The 20282-nt window shown below is 39.4% G+C and overlaps 1 protein-coding gene across 1 annotated transcript in view; it reads left to right on the forward strand.

Moving 5' to 3' along the window:
* Window positions 1-5116: 5116 nt before the first annotated feature.
* LOC134531339 (transcription initiation factor TFIID subunit 4-like) overlaps window positions 5117-20282 on the forward strand; it is a 36803-nt gene continuing 21637 nt past the window's right edge. The window contains exons 1-8 of the mRNA XM_063367036.1: window positions 5117-5307; window positions 5358-5531; window positions 5582-5755; window positions 5806-5979; window positions 6030-6203; window positions 6254-6427; window positions 6478-6651; window positions 7038-7242. Coding sequence (XP_063223106.1) covers window positions 5117-5307; window positions 5358-5531; window positions 5582-5755; window positions 5806-5979; window positions 6030-6203; window positions 6254-6427; window positions 6478-6651; window positions 7038-7242 — 1440 coding nt within the window. The remainder of the gene's footprint in view (window positions 5308-5357; window positions 5532-5581; window positions 5756-5805; window positions 5980-6029; window positions 6204-6253; window positions 6428-6477; window positions 6652-7037; window positions 7243-20282) is intronic.

A 20282-nucleotide genomic window follows, 5' to 3' on the forward strand; every position in this document is an offset into this window, starting at 1 on the left:
TACCTACATAATAAAGAAGATTACTTAACATTAAATATTATGAAAGCATATAAGCCCAAAACATATACAACAAAACCATAATTACAATATAATTACAATATAACCCAACCCAGTCCATCTAGGCTTTTCAGTTTCCTTGTAGTTTTTCTCCCGAAAAAAAGCAAGCCGATCCAAACTCCTTGTTCCTTACTAAAATTTACAAAAAAAAAAAAGTTATTTAGTTTCACACCAAAAAAGGTTTGTCACCGGCATATAATCACTATAATTGGCCATATACTTAAAGTAACGCACGATTTTATAGGGAACAGTTATATGCGACGAAAAAAGTCCGCTATTTTCCTCAGCACTAGATATTATCATCAGTGCAGATAATATAATATTTTTCTAGTACCCTGTTCGTAGCCAAAAACTAAAGCGGCACCCTAAATTAATTATTCAAACAATGAAAATATGTAACGATTCCAGGCACCAACACGACCAACCAGTTTCGTGCCTAGTGTAAGCGCGCCGATCTTTTCTGTCCAACAACCACATTTCCCCTTACTAGGTAGGAGTCACTATCACAGTTTACTTCAAGCAATTTATAAGTTGTTTTCCTGGGTAGTAAAGTGCAGTTAATAAATATTCCCTGGTCGTTATTACCCTTAGGGACGGGATAAAATAACTGAACTACTTGGTGCGCAGCGATGAGCTCTCTACGGTAGTCGGCAGACGATCCCGGCAACCCCAGTCGTACACCCATGCGGTCGCAGCATCAGCCAGTCCACTCAGCACTATTTAGCCTCGCTTCATGTTGTCCAGCTGCTCCACTTTCCTCGTCGTCTGCCCATAGCCGAGTGTGCTGTCTCTCCGCCAGTGGTCGTTCCTCGCTGCGCCGCTCCCAGCGCTGCTATCGGCCACCTCGCGCAATAGCAAAACACGACCACCAACAGTTTGCACGTCAAAAACCCTCGTGCGCACATTTCACCCCTAATATCATTATAGTTTGCAGGTCGGGCTTGCAAAAAGTATTTACTTAAAAGAAAAAAAGAAAAAATCTCACGCAACAACAAAAAATATTTCAAAAAAAGCATAAGATATGAAAAACGGGTGCCGAATTAAAACTTAAATTCATTTTAACACTAGATGCGCTACATTTTTGTGGTAAGTACAAGGTACTTCACACTCTGCGGAGGGATATATATATATATATATATACACACACATATATATATACACACACAGATATATATATACACATATAAACACATATACATAGATACATAAACACGCAGTGGGTAACGAACTTTTTCAGCGAGCACATTCTATAGTAGACTAGCTATTGTGGTCGAATTCAGGCCACGCGGTTGTGACGTGGAGCTAGCCGGGTTTCCTAAATTTTCAGGGATGAAGCTAATTGCTATGTTGCTATGTTGCTATGTTAGGAACAGAGCGTGTGGTATGACACCAAAGGCTAACAACCAAATTCAAGTTCAGGCTCCTGAACGAGAACTTTATGGCGTTAAACTTACGACACTAACATGACGAGCAAATTTGCTGTTAACTGTACCTATATACTTTACAGTAAGTCCAGTCATAATGACACTTTTGCTAAGACATTTATAGAGAAAAGTCATGTAATTTGTTCATTTATAAAGAATGATCATTTTAATTTCCAGTTTCTGAATTGACTGATGCATACCGGATCCATACTGAAAATGGATACGCATTTTGAATGGTTCTTGCGCAGGGGAAAATCGGTTTCAGAAGTTTTAAATTAGAGAATAGGTTTTTTCATAGGCTGTTTTTGGCTGGTTTTCTGTTTTTACGCATATTCACCTGTTGTCCATTAATGAGTTTTCTTATGACCTACAGAATAACCAGCAATAGTCTATGTCCGAAAATTAGCATTTTATATGAATCATACCATTGCAAGAACCTTCAAAGTACTTATATGTCTGAATATCATTCTTACGTGTTTTATCTGTTAACAGTGATTGTAAACTACTTCATATGATTGCCAGTGATTGTTTTTGTAATCATGTGTTGCTTATCACATTTTGGAAATGGGCTCCACTGGTAATAACTTCGAGGGCTGTCTAATTTGAAGAAAAGTTAAAGACACAGTTAAAGAGTTCTTTGCAGTAGGACATGTAACATAACTTTCTTAACATCTGTGACTCGTGTCGTGATGTGACACAGTCTATCATGACCTCGTAGTAGACATTAATCATAGGTAAACATAAATTCTAAATATAACTGTTGAAAGTGGGGAATCTTGTTAATCATGCCCTGTGGGAAAGGGAGCCAGCTTCACCAGCCCAACCGACCTCCCAAAGGGCAGGTAGAGGAATGCTGTGGGTGTGGTCCACCATGGGTATCATCACTGAGGGGGTGACAGAATTACAAATATATTTAGAAATATTGGGTGAACAAAGCGTTTTAATAAGATAATACAAAACTGATTCCACAAATGACTTTTCTTGACAATTAACTTAAATCCAAATACCTAATGCGTATTACAACTTTTTAGTCCAGTAAAAAATGCCAGGAATGCTCTGTAGTTGAGAGCACGCGTCTATCTCCGAATTTTGTATTCAAGCGAGAAATAAACAACCGGTGACTTATCGACACTCAACCCGCAACCAATACTATTCGTGGCCGTGCCGTACAGTCGCCCCACGTCGATCTGTCGTGTTAGCTGTGGTTTTTACTGAAGAATATAAGTGCCATGTCGTGCTAATGAGTTTTACCAATGTAAAAGTTATAATACAAGCTATTTATTTTTATTTGTATATTTAGGAAACGAAACCAAATAATTAAAACTGTGTCGTTAACTGTGATGAATTTCTAAGGATAGTCTCTTTGGAGATATTTCACGACTAAAAATATTTCTACAAGCTGCCGAAGTATCAAAAAATATTTCTTGAAATAGACTTCTTTGAAGGTGTAGAATTTGTACCAAATCTGAATTTAACGTTAAAATTTTTCTAACGTTATGTATTTTGTGAAAGAAAAGTTTTCAAACATAATGTGGTCAAGAATTATCTTAGACAACTACAAGTTAAGCTCAGCTAAAAAAGTCACATTTATCAAAGCCTACAGGTGCAGGTAGATTTAGAAGTACATATTTATTCCGGAAATGTTTTGGAAACTTCTATAAAATTTTGGAACATTTTAAGAACTTAATGTACATAACATATTTATGTACTCCAATATTACAAAATGAGCAATTAAATATTTTCTCATTTAATGAAGCAAAAATATTATGGATGTCTTTAACACAATGCAGACAGCATTGAATAGCTGAGAACGAAATAAATATTATTACAACTTAGGTAATAATTCAATTTTTTTGACCTTCAAACACTTTCAATCACTCATTTTTATCCCTTGCACTAATAATGTGGCCGTATAAAAGTTTGCTTTGCACCATATTTTAAGTTAATAATACGATGGTTTAAAATAAATCCTTACGGATCTGATACTAAGAAAGTTTTGATTTTTTTTTTTAAATTTCAACGTCTGTTTTTACAGCAATAATTCGTTTCAGCTAAAATAATTTTCAGCCAAAGTTTTAGATAAAGTTTAGGATTCATACAATTAAATATAAAGGATTTCATTGTACACTTTCAAACTTTGTTATTTTCACCCCTTGCGGTAATGTTTGGTTAGATAAACATTTATTTTAACAAATGTTTTAGAAAATAATTATAAAGTTAAACAAAAAATATAATTGTTAGCGTACATGGTGTTGCAGTTTTATTTATTTTCTTATTCCCACTCGAAGTATTTTTAACACTTTTGCAATAATTGTTTATATTATTAAAAAAATTGTTTGAGAAAAGTTTTAAATAAAAATTATAAGATTTACAAACAATTTGAACGGATAAGATGGTGTGCGTGTTAAGGGAGTTATAAATATATTTTCGTATTTTAACCTCTTTTTATCCACACTTTGCAGTGGTTGGTTGTATCAGAAGTTTTTTTCAGACAAAGGTTTTAGGGAATATTTGTAGTATTTGCAAACGATTTGAATGGGTTTGACAGTGTGCCGATTAACGGAATTAAGAATTTTTTCATTCAATCCCTGTTTATTCCACCCCTTGCAGTAATGGTAGGTCGAATAAAAAATTATTTCAGACGGAAGTACAATATAAAAATTCATGGTTTAGCAACAAATTAGAATGAATTTGATAATGAACATCGAAAGGGAATTATGAATTTACTTTAAATTTCACCCTTGTTTTATTTTCATCCTTCTGCAGCAATGGCTCATATTATCAAAAATTGTTCCAGAAAAGGTTTTAAATAAAACTTATAAAATTTACAAACAATTTGAACGGAATTGTTTGCATCATTACTATGGAAGTTATGAATTTATTTATTTTTATTTTAATCCCTATTTATTAACCATTTACATAAATAAATATTTGTATAAAAATTGTTTCAGACAAAAGTTTTAGATAATATTTATAAGGCTTATAAACAATTCAAACGGATTTAATTTTGTAATTACTAATGGCGTTATTAATTTTTATGTTCTTTCACCCCTGTATATTCCATCCCTTGCAGTTATAGTCGGTCGTATAAAAATAATTTCAGACAAAATTGTAGATAATAATTTATAGTTTTACAATAAAATAGAATGAATTTAACAGTGTACATGGTACAGAATTTTTTTAATTCTACCCCTGTTTTTAATCACGTTTCTAATTTTATTTTATACAAATGTTTTACATATTAATTATATAGTTAAAAAATAATTAAAACTGATTCTATGGTGTGCTTACTAAATGAGTTATTAATTATTTTGCCCTCCAACCTTTGATTTTTCCACCCCTTGCAGTTATGGTTGGTTGTATAAAAAAATTTATTTGGACAAAAGTTTTTGGTACTGCCCCTAAGAGTTATAATAAGTTGAAACGGATGTGGTATTTATTATATTGTGGGAGTTAGAGAGATTTTTTTTCTGTTTTTCAACGTTATGTGTCTTTATAGTTTATTTTTTTAATAACTCCATTTTGCGAAGAGGGTTTCGTGATGGGTTTGGGGGGTGGGGACAGTGAATGATTCCCACCGGGTACCACGCCGGGTACCACAGGCAAGAGCGTGGCGCTACTGCCAGCCTCGCGGTATGATTCACGGGCCCAGATTAACGCCGGCCCCGCCGCCGATAGCCCGGCTCCCGACGGGTACCACGCCGGGTACCACAGGCAAGAGCGTGGCGCTACTGCCAGCCTCGCGGTATGATTCACGGGCCCAGATTAACGCCGGCCCCGCCGCCGATAGCCCGGCTCCCGACGGGTACCACGCCGGGTACCACAGGCAAGAGCGTGGCGCTACTGCCAGCCTCGCGGTATGATTCACGGGCCCAGATTAACGCCGGCCCCGCCGCCGATAGCCCGGCTCCCGACGGGTACCACGCCGGGTACCACAGGCAAGAGCGTGGCGCTACTGCCAGCCTCGCGGTATGATTCACGGGCCCAGATTAACGCCGGCCCCGCCGCCGATAGCCCGGCTCCCGACGGGTACCACGCCGGGTACCACAGGCAAGAGCGTGGCGCTACTGCCAGCCTCGCGGTATGATTCACGGGCCCAGATTAACGCCGGCCCCGCCGCCGATAGCCCGGCTCCCGACGGGTACCACGCCGGGTACCACAGGCAAGAGCGTGGCGCTACTGCCAGCCTCGCGGTATGATTCACGGGCCCAGATTAACGCCGGCCCCGCCGCCGATAGCCCGGCTCCCGACGGGTACCACGCCGGGTACCACAGGCAAGAGCGTGGCGCTACTGCCAGCCTCGCGGTATGATTCACGGGCCCAGATTAACGCCGGCCCCGCCGCCGATAGCCCGGCTCCCGACGGGTACCACGCCGGGTACCACAGGCAAGAGCGTGGCGCTACTGCCAGCCTCGCGGTATGATTCACGGGCCCAGATTAACGCCGGCCCCGCCGCCGATAGCCCGGCTCCCGACGGGTACCACGCCGGGTACCACAGGCAAGAGCGTGGCGCTACTGCCAGCCTCGCGGTATGATTCACGGGCCCAGATTAACGCCGGCCCCGCCGCCGATAGCCCGGCTCCCGACGGGTACCACGCCGGGTACCACAGGCAAGAGCGTGGCGCTACTGCCAGCCTCGCGGTATGATTCACGGGCCCAGATTAACGCCGGCCCCGCCGCCGATAGCCCGGCTCCCGACGGGTACCACGCCGGGTACCACAGGCAAGAGCGTGGCGCTACTGCCAGCCTCGCGGTATGATTCACGGGCCCAGATTAACGCCGGCCCCGCCGCCGATAGCCCGGCTCCCGACGGGTACCACGCCGGGTACCACAGGCAAGAGCGTGGCGCTACTGCCAGCCTCGCGGTATGATTCACGGGCCCAGATTAACGCCGGCCCCGCCGCCGATAGCCCGGCTCCCGACGGGTACCACGCCGGGTACCACAGGCAAGAGCGTGGCGCTACTGCCAGCCTCGCGGTATGATTCACGGGCCCAGATTAACGCCGGCCCCGCCGCCGATAGCCCGGCTCCCGACGGGTACCACGCCGGGTACCACAGGCAAGAGCGTGGCGCTACTGCCAGCCTCGCGGTATGATTCACGGGCCCAGATTAACGCCGGCCCCGCCGCCGATAGCCCGGCTCCCGACGGGTACCACGCCGGGTACCACAGGCAAGAGCGTGGCGCTACTGCCAGCCTCGCGGTATGATTCACGGGCCCAGATTAACGCCGGCCCCGCCGCCGATAGCCCGGCTCCCGACGGGTACCACGCCGGGTACCACAGGCAAGAGCGTGGCGCTACTACCAGCCTCGCGGTATGATTCACGGGCCCAGATTAACGCCGGCCCCGCCGCCGATAGCCCGGCTCCCGACGGGTACCACGCCGGGTACCACAGGCAAGAGCGTGGCGCTACTGCCAGCCTCGCGGTATGATTCACGGGCCCAGATTAACGCCGGCCCCGCCGCCGATAGCCCGGCTCCCGACGGGTACCACGCCGGGTACCACAGGCAAGAGCGTGGCGCTACTGCCAGCCTCGCGGTATGATTCACGGGCCCAGATTAACGCCGGCCCCGCCGCCGATAGCCCGGCTCCCGACGGGTACCACGCCGGGTACCACAGGCAAGAGCGTGGCGCTACTGCCAGCCTCGCGGTATGATTCACGGGCCCAGATTAACGCCGGCCCCGCCGCCGATAGCCCGGCTCCCGACGGGTACCACGCCGGGTACCACAGGCAAGAGCGTGGCGCTACTGCCAGCCTCGCGGTATGATTCACGGGCCCAGATTAACGCCGGCCCCGCCGCCGATAGCCCGACTCCCGACGGGTACCACGCCGGGTACCACAGGCAAGAGCGTGGCGCTACTGCCAGCCTCGCGGTATGATTCACGGGCCCAGATTAACGCCGGCCCCGCCGCCGATAGCCCGACTCCCGACGGCTGGAGCCGCGCCCGAGGGTTTGCGCCGGTCGTAAAGCGCGTGATGGACGTTTCAGCGCCGCCATCGGAACAATCGTGGAAACCCCCTCCCCCTTTTCGCTCCTTCCTTCCTCGTCCAACTAGCCCTTCCCCGGTGCGTGGCGTGAACGTTATCTGGGATTGTATCTCGCCCGCAACGAATGTCATCTATTGACAGATATTTTTTTTTTTGCACATGAAGTATATTTCACACTATACAGTATAAATTCTAGATTAAAAATCACGATTTCATCCGTTCTGCTCTTACTGTTGTGCAGGGCATTTACAAAACGTCACAAGCACCCTAGATGATAAAAACACATAGCAGTGAACCCTAGCACAAGGCTTTATGTAAAAAAAAATGTGTGTGTATGTTTGTACTTATGCACGTTCTTTAGAAGTTATTACTTATTTTTGCTTTAAGATACAGAACTAACTGTAAATTAACTATAACAATAATTAAAATGATAAATACGCAGTACTAAATACGCATGAGTATAAGATTAATTATTAATTTAAGTAAAATAATCAGATAAATTTTATTAATAATGAAAAACAAATAATATGCTAAATGTACTTAATTTAATCATTTAAATTATTTATTGAATATTACTATAGTAATTTATAATGCAAATAAACTATACGTACGGGTATATATCCTCATTTATGCGTAAACACTTAAAAATTCACTTGAAAAGTTTATAAACACAAATTCTGTCACTAATAAACATAATAAATTATTTTTTAATTATATGGAAGAATATTTAATATCAATCACTTAATTTATGAACGTGACTGCGACTTGGTTCAGCACCCGCCAATAGAATTCGCTACCGGAGCAGCTACATTGAGTCTAGAATCATTCGATTTGCAGAACGCAATATTAAACCATGTAATGACACGTATTTGATAAAAACGAAGAAGAATTGAAAAAAAAATACCGAAACTCGGCTTGGACTTTCTGCCCACCTTTTTAAAATGCATTAAAAAGTTAATACTACATAGTTTTCGAACACGTTAAATGACAAGGAAATGATTAAGTATTATAGGATAGTTGTACTATTTTAAAGTCTTATTGACGTGAACACGTATTTAAAATTTCTTCCATAGTGGGAGGCCAATCAAAAAACGAATGATAACAAAATCGGGGGATACAGTTTGGTTTTACAGCTACATATCTAACATCTCCATTGAAAATTTAATTATACCACTGGATATATAAAGGGTCAAAGAATTCGTTACGCTAAGTGGGGACTGTGACGCATCGCGCGCGGTGGAGGGGGAAGCACCGCCATTTTGAGGTCTTTTTGCTGCGTTTCGAGATTTCCATTTAGTATAACATTTTAATCGGAAAAGTTACGACGTTCGTTGGAGTTTCAATCGTCAGCTCTCGTCAAAATATATCGACTGCATATATATAATATTAGGGTAAAATAGTTATAGTGAATATGTATGGTGTTAAAATAAAAAATAGTCTATATTGTATTTTGTTATAGATAATATTTTCTGTCACGTACACGTATTCACGTACAACACACGGCCGTGTCCATGACACAGACAAACCCCATTTTTTATTAGCTATGCGAGTTTATGGAGATTAATTTCCTGAAAAAAAAATTAATTTAATATTAGGTACTTAAATTAAAAATAGAGGTTAATGGCCTGCCTAGTATGAAATATTCAATCCAATGTACTAAGCTCAGTAAATATTAATATTAGAGCAATGAGATAACAATTAAAATATATTCATATATATTTACTTAAAATACAATTTGTTTAATCCAGTAATTTGTAACAAAAAAGTAAAACATTTTTTACTGCCTAGATCAATTGCAGTTGGTTTCCCGCCCGCAACGTAATCATGATTGTGACCATGTTCTGGAAGTTAGCCCCTGAACGTGACACTACCGCCAGAACAGTGAGGCATCTCTGGTGGCCTATCTCTCCGGCATGCCTCGTCTACAGCTAGCTCAAGGCTCGCCCGAGCCAAGAGAGTGGAGTGGGAACCACGTAATTAGTCACCTGAACTCCCACTCCTCGTTCCGTCCCTAAAGGAAGTAACTCGTGCTTCTGGATGGTTCAACTACGAAGTCGATACCAGCCCAAGGAGTGTATAAATGCCAGGGTGGCCTGCAGTCTCCAGACTCTTCGGAGAGGCGGAAAAGGAAGTTCTCACACCCGACTACGTCACCATTCCGTCGCACTGCCCATCACCATGTCACCCAGGAACTTCAATTTGCCCATCACCACATCACCCAGGAAGGTCACTCTGCCCGACGCCACACCGCGCTGCATGTTGAACTTAGCCTCAGAAGTCAGCTGGACTTTTTTTTACAAGTGGGTTCGCACTTAGAGCAATCAGCATCGAGGTGCCAACAGGAAATAGCCACTGAAGAGGTATTTGGTCGTTTGTTCAGAAACTCGACAACGCAACTTACGGAGCGAGTTGCTACTCGCTGAGCGAGTAATTTATGAAAAACCACTCGTTTAATAACGATCATTGGGTAAGGGCATGTTACCGCCAAGGTACGAAACCACTCGCCAATGACTTTGTTTTTCTTTTTAATCGTCGAGCGAGTGCGAGTGGGCGAGTGAAAAAGTGTATTCATGCTAGAAGGGCACATGTCGTCGAAGGCTATACAGAGGACTTAGTGTGTGAGATTGGGGCAGTGGCTGACACATTAGGGCATTGCAATAATAACTCGACTTACACTTTTAAACACCACTGTGGACTTGGGTGTTCGACGAAGTGGAAACTGCTGAAGTGTGACGAGCTTATATCACTATCAGAGCTTCGGAACGCGAACAACGTGGAGATGTTTGCATGATGGTAATTCTCCATTCAGAGTCGGAATAGGGGATGTGGTTGCTCTTGCGCCCAGCTGTAGATGTAATCTTCGGAACTTGGTGTTCCGCGCTTGGTCCGTGCCAGCGAAGTCCGTGTTGAGCGTCGTTAGTGAGGAGGGCGCTACACGGCAGGCACCGTGACTACGAGATGACTCGCTTCAGGGGAGGGGACAACTCACTTTCAACGATCTCTAAGGCGAATGTCAACTGAGTCATCACCCACTTAACCGAGGGGTTTAACTTTTCTGTCAATATCGTTTACACGTCGAACAGACCTAATATGTCCTAGTTTAATAAAGGATGCATGCAATGTGTAATGAACTTGCAGAATTTTAATATTTTCCAGCAACTATTAATTTAAGAGTTTGCTTTGATTTTATTTGTCTTGTGAATAATCATGTAGTGAAAATACTTTGTTGTCTCAGAGCCATATTAGCAAGTTGCGTTTAGTCTCCAATAAGACCATTTGAGGTCACTTGTCTATTAGAGTACTTTCAACTTTTCACTTTTCTGTTGCAATAAAAATTGTTCTTTCAGTAATTTGTTTTTCAAAGTAAAAATTACTTTCTGTTAACTTTGACATTACTTTGTTTATAGTTTGGGTTTGTGTAGTACTCCCAGTAGCTATGCGCTGCCGCACTTAACTTCAAGAATACACGAGTGGTCGTTTATTTGACTTTGTAAACATTCCAATAAACTTTTCATGTGTATCTCTCAACACTGTGCCAGTGTTTCGTTCTAATCAGAACTTAGTCTGGTTATCCCCTTTGCGGGAGGAACGGTTTTTCACCACGTTCCTTTATAAATTACCCACTATAGCCACTGAGCTACGAAGCTTGACGGGAATAGTGAACGGAGAAGATTAATAGTAATGTTGTAACAGCAGTATAAATTAGGGTTTTTATAACTTGAAATTGCTCTTTACTATGACAGTTTTAGTTTACCGAACATATTCCAGGGTAGTTTCACTAACATATAATTTAATTTGGCACACCAAGACATTTGGTATATCCCATAATTATTATGAAAGTTACTATATGTTGATACACGTGGGTCCAACATCTTCCTGTGAAAATTTCGTGTATGGTGCGCGCATCGTAAAACTTCACTCTCGTCATTTTTAATGACACGCCAAAGAAGTATAACTTCTAAAACCTTTTAAGGTTTCGTGGCTTCAGCCATTCAACCATGTTTGAAGAAAGGCCATAGAAATATCTAGCTATATATATTTCCTAACATTTAAAACAACTTAAATGTGCAACAGATCAGCACAGAAGAAATACATAATTTTAAATGCGTCATTAAAATTTTGAGCAAAAAAAACTTCATAAATTTAATCCGTTTTGACGACAAGTCCTGGTGGGCCAACCCACATTGAAGACGGCTGAACTTCAAAGCGTCCTACATCACCTGCCAGGACATCGGGACGCGGCCGGCCAACATAAGCTAGAGGTTAAAGCTGTCCGCGGGCGATAAATTGGGTGACAAACGCAAAAGCACTTGTTAACGCACCAGCACAGCGGTGGCCAGTTCTCTTTCAATGGCGCCGAGACCAATCCCGGCGATTTATCGCTCGCCGCTGGTAATTAACGACGCGAAACACAGAGCGCGCGCGAGCGTGTGCTTTGGCCCCGGCGGAGGCCACGAGCTAATTAACGGTGCTAATTAAAACGCAGTAATCACAGTCCGGATGGTGACGCTACGGACTGCCGACGTGAAGAGAGAGATAGAGACAGAGAGAGTCGGAGGGCTAGCACTTCGCGACTATTTATAAATCGTTAGCGCTATCTGAGCACATTCAAATAAACATAAATACTCCACTTCGTTTTGCTGAACTAAATGAGGGTGTTCTTCTGGGAGGTACACAATCAGCAGCGAGTAAATTTTTTATTTATTATTTTTAAATCTTGTTAAAATATTTTTGTTTGGATTAGTTGCAAAAAGTATATATTGGTTTATGACAGCATAAATTGACAATTATGTATCGTCAAACTTCCCAAACCGCATGTCATCTCTAAACGAATACGAGTACAACTGAAAGCAAAAGGAGAGTTGAATGATAGGTTTGAAGTAAAATTAAAAAGTACTTTAAAGTTACGGAATACACGCGTAAAAATAAGAATATTATGGCGGGATAAAGTGATCTTCGTACAGATGACGTGCGTTCAAAACCCGCTTTTTAATTACTTTCACAATTTGAAACTTTGGGGACGTTTTCTTAGGCTAGAGAATATTTTAATACAATCCTTTACCCCCAAATAACCCGTGAATTGCCATGTAGCTATTTAACTCTCTTTTCTACTCCATCCTCTGTCTAGTTGTAAACGATGCTTCTGTAATTTGAGAAAGTTAGTTGGCTACAGCGTATAATTAATATATTTTTATTTTTACGCTGCTGTGAAAAAAAATATAGAATACACATTAACAATTGTTTAATTACAAACGGAATCCCAGTGTTTAGAAAACCCTGAAATTAACAATATCTTAGAAGCTACATATATGTAATTTCTCATTGGGCGCACGATTTTTAAAGCGAGGTGGAGCTACAGGCAAAAATGGCTTGCGCATAAACCGCCTCTTCACCTCTACCTGCACGCGCTTCTATGAGACTATAAGCAGTGAAACTAAAATAAGTTATTTACAAAACTGTGTATTCAAATGTTCTTTATAAGACGAAAAAATATAAAAATGTTCTATTCTAACATAATAATAAACAAACAATCTTGATGTAATACAATTCTTTTGACATACGACATTACCGTTCTGCAATGTTTGTCATAGAAAAACTTCAATAGTGCAAAATAAGAAATAAAAATGAAAACATAAACCCACAGAGAACAAGTCTAAATCTGCTAGCTGATTTCAAACTTCAAATAACAGACACCACAGAAAACTTAATGGAAGGAATGGAGTTACGAAGAAATAACAGCACAGACGATCACATTGTGTAAATAATGAATAGACCGTTTCAACAAGAACATTAAATGCAGACGAAAACAAACCTGGATATCACAGAGATCGGATGAATTAAACGTTGGGTCATCGTTTGCCCATTGTGTTGGTCTGTGCTGTTATTTTTTCTTAACTTCATTATTCCTTCCACGTAAATTAATTTAAAGTATTAACCATTTTTCTTAATGTGTTTTTTCGAAGTTATAAAATGCATAATATATTTTAGAGCGAAATACTGTTATACAAAAGTGGCAAGAATTTTTTGTGATATTTCGATTCGACACATTATATATATATATATATATATATATATATATATATATATATATAAATTTTCCGTTTTTGAGTCATTTAGTTTTCTATTTTGTTCGTGTATAAATAGTTTTTGTACCGTTTACAAAGCCACTTAGGGTAAAAGTCTTTCAATCATTTCGTTGAGATCGGAATAAACGTAGTCAATACCCTGGTCATTTTACAGATAATTCAGACCATCACAATGCACTGTGCGTTAGTTGAAATAATAAGATGTGTCAAATATTTCATGTCTTTTGCCATTTCATGTGTAACATTTTGAACTTTTATTGCGGTGATGCGTATTGTGATATCTTTAATTTTGTGTGATTTTGCCAATGAAAAACCTTGAGATCACATTGGTTTTGTAATTAACTAACCGGATACAATTACCTGGTGAAAAGCTATTACTTTATTCCCGATGAATTATTTTTTAAATGTTTTGTAAGTAGTATGTAAATGTTCCCCTGGGACAGGCGCCAGGCGTTAGTGCTAATGCCGTGGAGCCTGCCGATTGCTCTGACGTCACGGCGGCCATTTTGGACACAAAAAATCCTCAAAATTCCTCAAAAATAACTAAAAATGACTCAAAATTCCCGTTTTGAGAAAAAATTTCTTGATTTCTTCCTCAAATATTCAAAAATTAGGATTTCGAAAAACCTCAAAAGTCTTTTGCTTTAGAAACAACACAAATGCCTAAAAGAGGCTTAAAAGTCCTAAGAGATAGCAGCTCTAAGCCGCTGACGTCATCTACGAGTATGACGTCACCATTGCAATTTCTGATACGGCCGCCATATTGAAAATCTTTATTTACTATCCGATTTTAATGAAAAAATGTTAAGATTCATAAAAAAAATTTTATTAATAAAATTTAAATAAAAATTATTTTAAAAACATAATTTTTTGACATGGAGCTCGGAGTCCTTCAATTCGAACCCAGGGAGGGCAAAAAAAAAATAAAAATGGTGAATGATTCTTCCCTCAGGGTGGCTGCAGGCAGACTAAACCCCACCACTGTTTTAATAGCATATATCATCAGTTAGTATGACATCATGTCCGCCATCTTGAAAATCCGTAATTTTAAAGCTAGAAATTCAGAAAAAATGTAAAAAATATATATGAATTCAATTTTAATAAAAATCTTTAAAAACACCGTTGCACATATTGTTATGGCCGCCATCTTGGAAATCCGTAATTTTTATGCTAGAAATTTGGAAAACATTTCTAAAATCATAATAAAATGTTATTAATTACATTTTAATAAAATACTCTTTAAAACACATGCCTTGATGTCCTCGGTTCGAACCCAGTAAGAGCAAAAATAAAAAAAAATTTCTATAGGTCCTTCTTCCATGAAAGCCACCTGCTGACTGACCCACCAATACCCAGGTACATATATCATCACCTGGTATGATAACATGTCCGCCATCTTGTCTTCGTCTGATGGAGGCAACCATCTGGTTTTCGGCTCCTAGAGTGCGCTGATGCCATGTTAGTGTAATTTTTACCTGCTAGAGTGCAGTAATAATTTATTATTACCGTGGCACCCATCATCTTGTAATTTTTGGACGCCATCTTGGAATTGTGTAATTATTTAGCTATAAATTCGGGAAAAATTCCAAAATTCATCAAAAAAATCACACATTTATGTACTGATTGATTCGATCAATATCCGTTCCTAGTTTGATCTCTGAACGAAGCTAAAAATAAATTTAATTAAAATACCATAAAAGTGTCAGGTTCGAGGAATTAAACACCGCAAGTTCTTTTACAAACATAATATTTATTACATAATTTCTATTCTACTACAGGATCATTTGCGATAGTTATCAATTTTATAATCATTTAGGCCTGCATAGGCGTGAAATGACTAATTCTTAGCTCCAATCGGTTTATACTAGACAGAGACCAATCAGAACCTTTACTGACATAGTCCTCCTCTTCTTGACAGATTTTCTGGATACCGTGTTTAACAGTTTGCTTCACATCGTCAGAACTGTAAATTACTGCAGCCAATGTCTTGAATGCACAATTCTTCACTTTGTCATCGAACGGATACGGCTTTCCATATAAACAGTTTAACCACAAGTTATACTTCAAAGGTCCGTTTGTTGCTACGTCATCAGTAAGCTGATTGATTATGTTCTGTCTAATATCTTCAAGAAAATTACAAATGTATTTTGACTCACTAATCGTATTTAGATAATAGTAGTCCTACAATGTTCCACGAAATGCAGACTGCGCCAAGTAGAAGCCATTATCATTCACATGTAGAGCACCGATAACAGTCTTAGGTCTAGTTCATGTCCAGTCGACATACCAATCGGATACCAATTGAAGTTATACTTCTTTAGGCGCGTTATGAAAAAATAATGAGAGTGAAATTTTAAGATGTGCGCGCATCACTGTAACACAAAATTAACAGGTTGAAACTGCCCGCTAAACCGATCATTAAGTCTCGAAAAAATGCTACCAACAAAATAGAAATAGAACCTCTATTAGTCGCGCAAGTTGGCACGCTCGTCGCCTCTGATCACTGTTTTCATATGTATAATATCTATCCACATGTTTCTTGTTTCTACATTCAAAACACGTGTTTTAGTTTCATACAAGTGCGAATTATATATGTGCTAATAAATTATATTCAGTAGTGATTTAAATTGAATATTTTATTAGTATTATTTACTATTCATAAATATTAGTAAAAATAATTGTGCTTATATAATTTTTAAGTGCTCCAATAAAATTGAGGTTAACTATCCGTATGTACTTTTTATTGATATAAATTAAAATATTATTATTTAATATAATTAATACTTAATATTATTAAATTATCAATGTTAAAAATGTATTATTGGTTATTTAATATTTACAAAATAAGAAATATTTTGATAAAACATTTAATAAAAATTTTGTGATAAAAATTAAAATCGAACATCAAATTGAAATATTAATTTTTTATATTTATTATTAAATTGAATAAATAATAAATATTTATAAAAATAAATTACAAATATAAAAACTTTTTAATAAAAATGAAAAGTGAATATTAAATTAAGAAAATAATAAATATTTAAAAAATGAATAAACATAAATTATTTTTTTGAATTTATTATTAAATTTATTTATTTTCTTTTAAAATATTAAATAATCAATAATAAATATTAAAAATTAATAATCTTATAATATTTAGAACAAATTATGTCATATATATATTATTATCTAAATATCATTTATTTTTTCAAATTTAAACTGAACTTTATTGAATGTGTTTACTATCTTTTTGCAGCCCCTTTATTCTTTTATTGTAATTAATTATTTGCATGCAATTAAAAACTATTTTTTAATGATGCCAAATAAGTATAACTTCTTACGCGCGGTACATAAGTACACGCACCCATTTTTTAAAAAGATTTAAACTCACTGATTGAAGAATGAAAATGCACGTATCTTAAACTCGCCCATATTGAAATGTTACGTTAACAGTGTTCAAGTACATGAAGACACTGTCCACGAGTGTGCACCTAGCGGCCGGACGACGCAACCCGCCCGGCCTGCCGCGCGCAGCATCGCAGCCGCTCGCTAGGGTTCGACCGCCTTCGGATCGGCGTGCTCTGGACAGGGAACTGCGCCCAGAGTCACCTCCTGCGGGAACAGTTCAGTTATTTCTACCGCCTTCTAGATGGACGGTTTGCAAGTATGACTTCCCCACTTCGAGCGGCGGAGGAGGGAGAAGCCTGCAGGTCGATGACGCTGAGACACCTCTGCTGCCCGTGTACGCCGTCAAGAAGTTCGCCCGCTGTCGTCGCCTTCGCCGCCACCTCTAGGACTTGACAATTGATAAATCCTCTCCGTTTTCGTTCATATCGTAAAGTATTAGACTTGTCCTGCATGTTGCTACAAGGGCGGGGAAGAATTTGCGAGTCAACGAGGCTACTGATAAATGATACTCGTTTGGACTTAGAAATATTTTGGCGTAACGAGTAACGGGCTGATAGAGGTTGGCGTGTGGTGACAGCGTGGTTTGGAGCAGGCGAGTGGGCATGTGGATATGGTATCTAATTTAAGACTTTAACTGCCAGCGTTCACGTGTCGTTACAATGTTAAGAGGCACAACCTCCTACAGTAAACTTAGCAGTAAGTATCGAGTTGCCGAGACCACGAGTGCGACCGACGAGTGCCGATGTTATGTGTCCTAGTTGTCTGTTTTAAGACTAGGACAAGACTGTTGCAGTAGTGGTCCTAGATGTTCAGGTCGTACCGTTACCTTTTGCTGCCCCGGAGTTGCGTCTCGCAGCCCAATCAGCAAGTCGAAGAGGCAAGAATATTAAGGGACATAAGTCGACTCGTGACTTCGCTTGATCAGCTGAGCTGTTCTCGTTAGGCCTGTTTCACACACATGCGGTTGTTTTCGGTTCTTTTTCGGTCGCTGCCGACAAGTGTGAATAGTCGTGTATGTTATCGCATACATGGCCTCCGTTGTAGGACAATACAGCTGAATGGTTTATATTAAACTGTAACATAACATAATAATTGTCAATTAATATGGAGAGCAGAAACGTTTACTATTTTTAATAACTAATAATTAGCTAAGCCGGTGTGCCTGTCGTAAAAGCTGTTGTATAAAGTTTGTTGTTTAGTATTTGTGATAAACAAATGTTTTTAGGGTGTATATTTATTAATGTTTTTTATGATATTTATTGTAGCCCCACTTAATATTCAGAATGCAAATATAGGGCCTATATAGTCTTTTGTTCATCCATAGCTTCTTATTTATGAGTTTTGGCAAGCTATATATAAACTGTTACATTTTTCTAACGAGTAATCTAAGTGATAAATTAATAATGTTCAGTAACCTTGGCAGTGTAGCAGGTTATGTGTTTCACGATATTACCTTGTGCATTTGCGTGCAATAAAAGCACGTTTAGTTACGTGTCACGCAAATGCTTCTTTAACGCTAATATGCACGCATGTACTAAGGATCTCTAATGGCTGATAACTTGTTTGCCCGCAGAAAACTGCTGCATGGAGTTGAGTTGTGTGAAGACTTTCATAACACGCCATATCATAAGTATTTCACAAATATATTATCATCGTCAGTTTGAAAAGGGTTGTGATATTTATTAAAAAAAATGTTTTTGTAACCTCTTAACACTTTATACACATTCTCTGCCAGTTTCAAGCCTGTTATGCATCACTCTCAGTATCTCTGATAAGGGGAGGGTTATCAGTAATGAAGAAAAAAATATATACAATGGAAAAAGTACGTAGTAAGTAAAAATTAAAACGAACAGTCATTTAAGTTGGGTTTTCGTGTTTAAAATGTTTCATTACAAAAGTGCTGCATAAATCACTGTTTTCTCAGTAAATTTTAAGCTTTTTGGTATGATTGTTGAAACTTAACTAGCTTTGGCGTTTAACTTACACTATTAGTGAAGCATATGACTTAAATTGCTTAGTAATATGGCTTTAATCGTTTATTTATTTCACAAAACGAACTAAATATATAACGAATAAATAGAGAACATTAATTTATTTATATATTTGTGAAAATAAAATCTATTTTGCAAAGTTTTTTTTTGTTATTTAAGCGTGCATAGAAGTAGTATAGGATAGTATGTTCTGGCACAGGATGCAGGATGTGGATGGTGCGGATTGTGATTGTCTGTCCGCCATCTTGGATTGTGACGTCACGGCGGCCATCTTGGACGAGCGTAATGTGACACTTTTTCGTGCGTGCAGCCGTCGTACTTGGACACAGCGTAACGGGACACAGTGTAACGGGACACAGCGTAACGGGACAAGTAGATCACGGCGGCCATCTTGGATCCTCCATTTTGGATGACGTCATTTTGTTTTCTAGAAAATTCCGACATTGTGTTGTCCGCCATTTTGAATTATGACGTCATCGTTGCAATTTTCGTTATGGTCGCCATCTTGAAATTTAGACGCCATCTTGAAAATCTGCAATTTTTATGTTAGAAAATCGTGAAAAATTTTAAAAATCATTAAAAATTTTAAATAATCGAATTAAATAAAAATCTTAAAAACCATTGTTGCAGTTATCGTTATGGTCGCCATCTTGGTTTATATAAATGTTGCATATTTCGTTACACCCGCCATCTTGGTTGAGTACTATACCATTCTTACACTTTACGTTACGACCACCATATTGGATCCTATTAATGTTGCAATTATCGTTATGGTCGCCATCTTGAAATTTAGTCACCATCTTGAAATTTAGACGCCATCTTGGAAATCCGTAATTTTTATGTTAGAAAATCGGGAAAAATTCCAAAATTCATCAAGAAATTAACTTAATAGAATTCCGATTGATTATATCGATTACCGTCCTCGGTTCGAACCCGGTAAGGGCAAAAAATAAAAAAATCAGATCCTTCCACCACAGAAGCTACCTACAGATTGACCTACCTCCACCAATAACAAGGTATTTACCATCAGCTGGTACGACATCATGTCCGCCATTTTGTCTTCGTCCGCTGGAGTCCACCATCTTGTTTTCGTCTGCTAGAGTGTGCTGACATCATGTTAATATATTGTTCTGTTCTCCATACCTTTAACCTTGTATATTAACATTAAACTTTGACCTTGACCTTGAATTTTGTCCTTGACTTTGAACTTTGACCTTGACCTTGAACTTTGACCTTGACCTTGAACTTTGACCTTGACCTTTGACCTTGACCTTTGTCCTTGACATTGAAATTTGACCTTGATCTTAATATTTGACCTTGACCTTGAA

The sequence above is a fragment of the Bacillus rossius genome, chromosome 3 (genome assembly GCF_032445375.1).
Source record: "Bacillus rossius redtenbacheri isolate Brsri chromosome 3, Brsri_v3, whole genome shotgun sequence".
Taxonomy (NCBI): domain Eukaryota; kingdom Metazoa; phylum Arthropoda; class Insecta; order Phasmatodea; family Bacillidae; genus Bacillus; species Bacillus rossius.